Here is a 6,208-nt window from a genome sequence, read left to right as displayed (position 1 = left end):
CGACGGGCTGGGTCTGGCCGGCGGGGCGGCGGGAGCGGGCGCCGGGCCGGCTTTCTCATGCAAAGCGGCGGCGGGGGCGGGGCGCGCGCCCGGGGGCGGGGCCTGTGGCCGCCCGGCTGCGCTCCCCCCTCGCCTTTTGCGCGTCTTCTCTGTCCGGGACGCGCGGCGCCGAGCAGCTGCGGCCCGGCCCGGCGAGGCCGGCGCGGGAGGGAGCAGCGGCCGCCGCCTCCAGCCGGCCGGCCACCGTGCGCCCGCGCCGCCGGCCTCCCTGACGCGCCACCTGGGCGTTCGCGGAAGAGCCCAAAGTTTGCCGCGGCCGGGAGTCGCCGCCCGCCGGGAACCCGGGGCCCGTCGCGCTTCCCGGTATTGTTGGCCAACTTTGCTCGGCTCCCCCGCGGCCCCCACCTCGGCGGAGGCCGGGGTCGCGGAGCGCAGCGCTCGGGCCGGCCGAGCGGGCATGGGCGGGGGCCGGAGCGGGGCCGGGGAGCCGGGGCCCGCAGCCCGAACCGGGCAGCGGCGGCGCTGAGGGGGGCGGACCTCCCCGCCGGGGCACCTCCGACGCCAGCATGCCGCGTCCGGGCCCCCGCCTGTGGCTGGTCCTGCAGGTGATGGGTTCGTGCGCCGCCATCAGCTCCATGGACATGGAGCGCCCGGGCGACGGCAAGTGCCAGCCCATCGAGATCCCGATGTGCAAGGACATTGGCTACAACATGACCCGCATGCCCAACCTGATGGGCCACGAGAACCAGCGCGAGGCCGCCATCCAGCTGCACGAGTTCGCGCCGCTGGTGGAGTACGGCTGCCACGGCCACCTCCGCTTCTTCCTGTGCTCTCTGTACGCGCCCATGTGCACCGAGCAAGTCTCCACCCCCATCCCCGCCTGCCGGGTCATGTGCGAGCAGGCCCGGCTCAAGTGCTCCCCGATCATGGAGCAGTTCAACTTCAAGTGGCCCGACTCGCTGGACTGCAGCAAGCTTCCCAGCAAGAACGACCCCAACTACCTGTGCATGGAGGCGCCCAACAACGGCTCAGACGAGCCCTCCCGGGGCTCCGGCCTGTTCCCGCCCCTCTTCCGGCCGCAGCGGCCGCACAGCGCGCAGGAGCACTCGCTCAGGGACGCGGGCCCGGGACGCGCCAGCTGCGACAACCCGGGCAAGTTCCACCACGTGGAGAAGAGCGCGGCGTGCGCTCCGCTGTGCACGCCCGGCGTGGACGTGTACTGGAGCCGCGGCGACAAGCGCTTCGCCGTGGTGTGGCTGGCCGTCTGGGCTGTGCTGTGCTTCTTCTCCAGCGCCTTCACCGTGCTCACCTTCCTCATCGACCCGGCGCGCTTCAGGTACCCCGAGCGCCCCATCATCTTCCTGTCCATGTGCTACTGCGTCTACTCCGTGGGCTACATCATCCGCCTCTTTGCCGGCGCGGAGAGCATCGCCTGCGACCGGGACAGCGGGCAGCTCTACGTCATCCAGGAGGGGCTGGAGAGCACGGGCTGCACCCTGGTCTTCCTGGTCCTCTACTACTTCGGGATGGCCAGCTCGCTGTGGTGGGTGATTCTCACTCTCACCTGGTTCCTGGCCGCAGGCAAGAAGTGGGGGCACGAGGCCATCGAGGCCAACAGCAGCTATTTCCACCTGGCAGCCTGGGCCATCCCCGCCGTGAAGACCATCCTGATCCTGGTGATGCGCAGGGTGGCGGGCGACGAGCTCACCGGCGTGTGCTACGTGGGCAGCATGGACGTGAACGCCCTCACCGGCTTCGTGCTCGTCCCGCTGGCCTGCTACCTGGTCATCGGCACGTCCTTCATCCTGTCCGGCTTCGTGGCGCTCTTCCATATCCGCAGGGTGATGAAGACGGGCGGGGAGAACACCGACAAGCTGGAGAAGCTCATGGTAAGGATCGGCGTCTTCTCCGTGCTCTACACCGTGCCGGCCACCTGTGTGATCGCCTGCTACTTTTACGAGCGCCTCAACATGGAGTACTGGAAAATCCTGGCCACCCAGCACAAGTGCAGAATGAACAACCAGACCAAGACTCTGGACTGCCTGATGGCCGCTTCCATCCCGGCCGTGGAGATCTTCATGGTGAAGATCTTCATGCTGCTGGTGGTGGGTATCACCAGCGGGATGTGGATCTGGACGTCCAAAACCCTGCAGTCGTGGCAGAACGTCTGCAGCCGCAGGTTTAAGAAGAAGAGCAGGAGGAAACCCGCCAGTGTGCTCACCAGCGGTGGGATTTACAAAAAAGCCCAGCATCCCCAGAAAACCCATCTCGGAAAATATGAAATCCCTGCCCAGCCTCCCACCTGTGTGTGAGCTGGCTTGTAGGGGGTGGGCGTGGGGGGGGGAAGAAGGGGAGCTGGGGAGGGAAGGGGCCCGAGCGGAAAACTTTCCCGGACAGGATACCCTGGCAGTCAGAGCCATGCCAAAACGTGGTGCTTTTCCTGGTTGGTGTTTTTTGTTTTGGGGTTTTGTTTTTGTTTTTGTTTTTTGTTTTGTTTTGTTTTTTAATAAAAGTAAAAGAAAAAAGTTTTTACCCTGAAATTCAGGATGCTGTGATACACTGAAAGTTAAAGATGTGCTTCCAAGTTTTTTTGTTTGGTTTGGTTTCCAGAAGGAGAGCTCCCCAGGTAAGCAGCCTCTCCGGTAACTGGTTTGCAATCAAGTCAAGCCCCAGAAGAAACTTTTGTTTCGAGGCTTCCTTACAAACAGAGCTGTGTATATGCTCTGGGTTGGCTTTGCTACCCATTTACAAGTCAGAGGAGAGGTAACTTCTTTGGACGGTAAAGGACTTCTGCTGGGAGCACGGAGGGTCAGAGGAAGGGGAGAGAGCAAGAGAGGCGAGGAAGGCTGTGTGTGGGACAGCAGCGTCTGTGCAGACGGGAAGAAAGGGGAGCCCCGACGATTTAACACACTCCAGTGCATTTGGAGTCACTTAAAATAGACTCCAGCCTTCACAAACGGGTCTTTCTCCAAGACAGAAACTTCCAAACCTAACATTTGCAACTGCAAACAATGTGCAATACATTTCTTCCCTCTTTCCATGAAAATGAAAAGAGAAACAAGTATTTTGCTGTACATAAAGACAACAAAAGAAATCCCCACAAAAGCACGGAGAGGCCCAGCCCTCAGAAACCCTCTAGTGTTACATTTTGTGGCTTTTTAATGGAAACCAAGCCAATGTTATACACGTTTGGACTGATTTGTGGAAAGGGGGGGGAGGGGAGAAAGATCATTCAAAAGTATCCAAAGGGGTTATTGACTCTTTCTATTGTTAGACAAATGGTTTCCATGAATAGTTCATGAAGCACTACACAAATCTAGTTGATTCTCCCCACACCCCAGGGAAGAGCGGTCCTGCTTGTGTATATTTGTAATATATGATATTTTTCATGCTCCACTATTTTATTAAAAATAAAATATGTTCTTTAGTTTGGTGCTGGTCCCTTGCGCGTCTTGAGGTTCCCTTGCCTGAGTGTGGAGAAAGCAGAGCAAACTTTCTGCCTCTGCTCGCTGTTCAAGCAGATCCTGACTGTGCTTCTCTGGCTAGAGAGATGACTGGTTGTCGTGTGAAATGGCAGATGGGCGGCTGGCGAGGCTGGCAGAGAAATTTAATTTCAAGTTTCAGTGGAAATGTGCAGGAAATGTGGAAGGGCTGGACATTGCTGCTGTGACTCTTGGTGGCCGGCTGTGAGGGCTTGGTCGTAGACATACTTTCTCTGGGAGGACCTGGGCACCAAGTGTGGCTGAATCCTGGTGAGCCTGGCCCGGCCTCGGGCAAGAGCTCCGGGGAATGAGGCCAGCCAAGTCCGAGAATTCAATCAAAATTGGGTTCCGTGGGTCTGATGGGATCAAACGGTACCGAGACAGAGTCCTCTCCGTCAGTCCGAAGTGGCAAGTCTAGGACTTGTTCACAAAACAGGTTATAGCCCCAGACAGGATAAAAGATCTGCTCAGGGTGGCAGGGCGTTAAGAAGAAGTCAGTCAGCTCTGTATGTCTGTGAACTTGCTGCTTCTCCTGTGTTTGCTGCTGGAGCGGCAGACACTAAGTGGGCCCAGGTTCACCGGTCAGAGGCGCAGTGAAACTCCAGCTCTAACACGAAGGATCCAAGGGCAGGGTCCAGGCGTCTCACCGTGGGAAAGCAGCAGAGTCAACCAAGCTCTCCTTGGGGTCGTGCAGATGTCAAGCTCCCGGGTGAACAAAGAGCCCTTAAGAATCTCGAATGTGTAGTAAGCATTTCCCAAGATGGACCAAAGCCTGGAGACAGGGCAGCCTGTTTTCCGAAGAAGGGGTTTAGGAGCTAAGTCCCCTGATGACCATAAGACCACCCTCTCGTGGACGCATCCACAGCAGATCTGGGCAAGTGTAGGGGTCAGTTTATGGGGGGGGGGGCACCTCACCTGGACGTGTGTGGCCGTGGCCCACTAGAGCAGGGCCCCTGGGTGGTTTGGAGTCAGGTTCAGGAAACACCAACGAGGTAGGCCACGTGATTTAAGAGAAAATCCAGAATAGCCTCAAGTACATTAAAAAAAAAAAAAAAAAAAAACCTTAACAAATGTCCGCAAACAAAACCTATTTGTTGATTGATCCCGCCCGGTCCCCCAAAAGACCCTGCAGGGATACTGATGCAGGTGTGCGTTTATGTACGCTATGCTCCCTTGGGGTGACTCAGGCAAACTAAAAGTGACGTGTTTGAAACAGAGCTCTGAAAAGTCTGGGAAGATAACAGTATCCCTAGCTGGGAGCATCCAGGCTGAACGTGGTCCCAGATCCTCAGTCGTAAACTTACTGGACTGTCGTCAGCCCCTCACATGGGCACATGTGTGGGCTGCAGACCTCAGTTCTGGGGAGAACAGCGGGCCGGCCTACAGAAGCCTCTCTCCTGTCTGTTGTCTAGAATGAATGTGTTTCAGTGTGGACCCCTTCCCCCAAACTCCAGGGACCATTCACAAATGTCAAAGAATTTTACATATGGCCGGGCGGGTGCCCTGGGACACCGACTCAGCCAGTGATGTGCACCCGTAGCCCCAGAAGGGACTTCTGAGCAAACGCTCCGTGGGGCCTTCTCTCCAGGAGCCTCAACCTGACCTGGGGTCACACGTAGATAATTCGTGAGTTTTAGGAGAAGCATCAAGGCTCGTAAGGTGGGAATCTGCAAACAGCGCCATTGGACCTTAGGTCTTTTGTCGCAGGACTCCGGACTCGGGACTTATAAAGGAATTGTCACTGGCCTTCAGGTGGAGATTTCCCTGCCTCCTGGCCTCAGGTCCGGGGAAACGGAAGCCTGCCTGGTGACAGATCCGGCAGAGCAGGGAGGTCAGGGAAGGTGACTGCCCAAAATTGCCCTGCGGGCCGTCCCCAGGGTGTTCTTCTTTGGGACCCAGCCACCCCGCCACTCGTCTGTGCCAGGGCCTGGGAACCAGGGCTTTGAGGTCACCGCCTGGAGCAGGAGACCCGCACCACAGGAAAAGGGCTTGTGGGGAGTGGGGGAGGTCTCCCAGAGGAGGTTCAAAATAGACAGAAGGCAGAAGATCCCACACAAAAAATTTCATGGCAGGGTGATAGTTTAAGGGCGTGCTAACGGCTAGAGCGGCTAGAGCCCAAGTTAAGAACAGGGAATCAAAGCTCCCAAGAGGGCCTGGCCTGTGCCCGGTCCTGGCCCCAGGCCTCGGGGTGGAAAGGCAGGGGCAACTGCAGGAATGACAATGGTCCTGCAGGCCCCAGGCCACCACCTGCCTGCTGAGGGCTTTCCAGAGGTATCAGCTGAGGCCCAGAGAGGGCCAGTAAATTCCCAGGGTCACACAGCAAGTACAGGTTAGAGTCAGGACAGGAACCAGGCAGAGTGAGCTGAAGAGGGGGTACCCAGAACCAAGGGCTGGGCTGGGCTCATGCCAAGACAGGCCAGAGGGGACACCTGGTCAGGGAGGGCCGTGGTTCTGACGTGGGGGTCGGGTGGTATTTACCAAGACAGGAGGAAGGAAACAGAAGCGGGCCGGGAGCCACGTGGAAGACGGATGCAGAGTGGACGGTGTGGGTCGGAGGGGCCTCGGATACCGCCGGGGGGGGCAGTCTGCAGGCTGGGAAGGGGGGCTGGAGGCACAGGTGGATACCTGCGGACCGTCAGATGAGAGGAGAGGTGGGGGGGCGGAAGAAGCAGGAGGGGGAGGAGAGTAGAGAGGGGGGGGGGAGGGGGAGGGAGGGGGAGGGGGAG

General features: G+C 58.7%; 1 protein-coding gene across 1 annotated transcript; it reads left to right on the top strand.

Moving 5' to 3' along the window:
- The first annotated feature begins 473 nt into the window (after positions 1-473).
- Positions 474-2,318, top strand: FZD10 (frizzled class receptor 10). The gene has a single exon (XM_059409927.1). It carries the CDS (start codon positions 567-569, stop codon positions 2,310-2,312), a length of 1,746 nt encoding a protein of 581 aa, XP_059265910.1. The 5' UTR covers positions 474-566; the 3' UTR covers positions 2,313-2,318.
- The last annotated feature ends 3,890 nt before the right edge of the window (positions 2,319-6,208 follow it).

This window comes from Mustela nigripes, chromosome 8 (genome assembly GCF_022355385.1).
Source record: "Mustela nigripes isolate SB6536 chromosome 8, MUSNIG.SB6536, whole genome shotgun sequence".
NCBI lineage: Eukaryota > Metazoa > Chordata > Mammalia > Carnivora > Mustelidae > Mustela > Mustela nigripes.
Note: the sequence above shows the minus strand (reverse complement) of the source record. Positions and strands in the feature narration are given on the sequence as shown.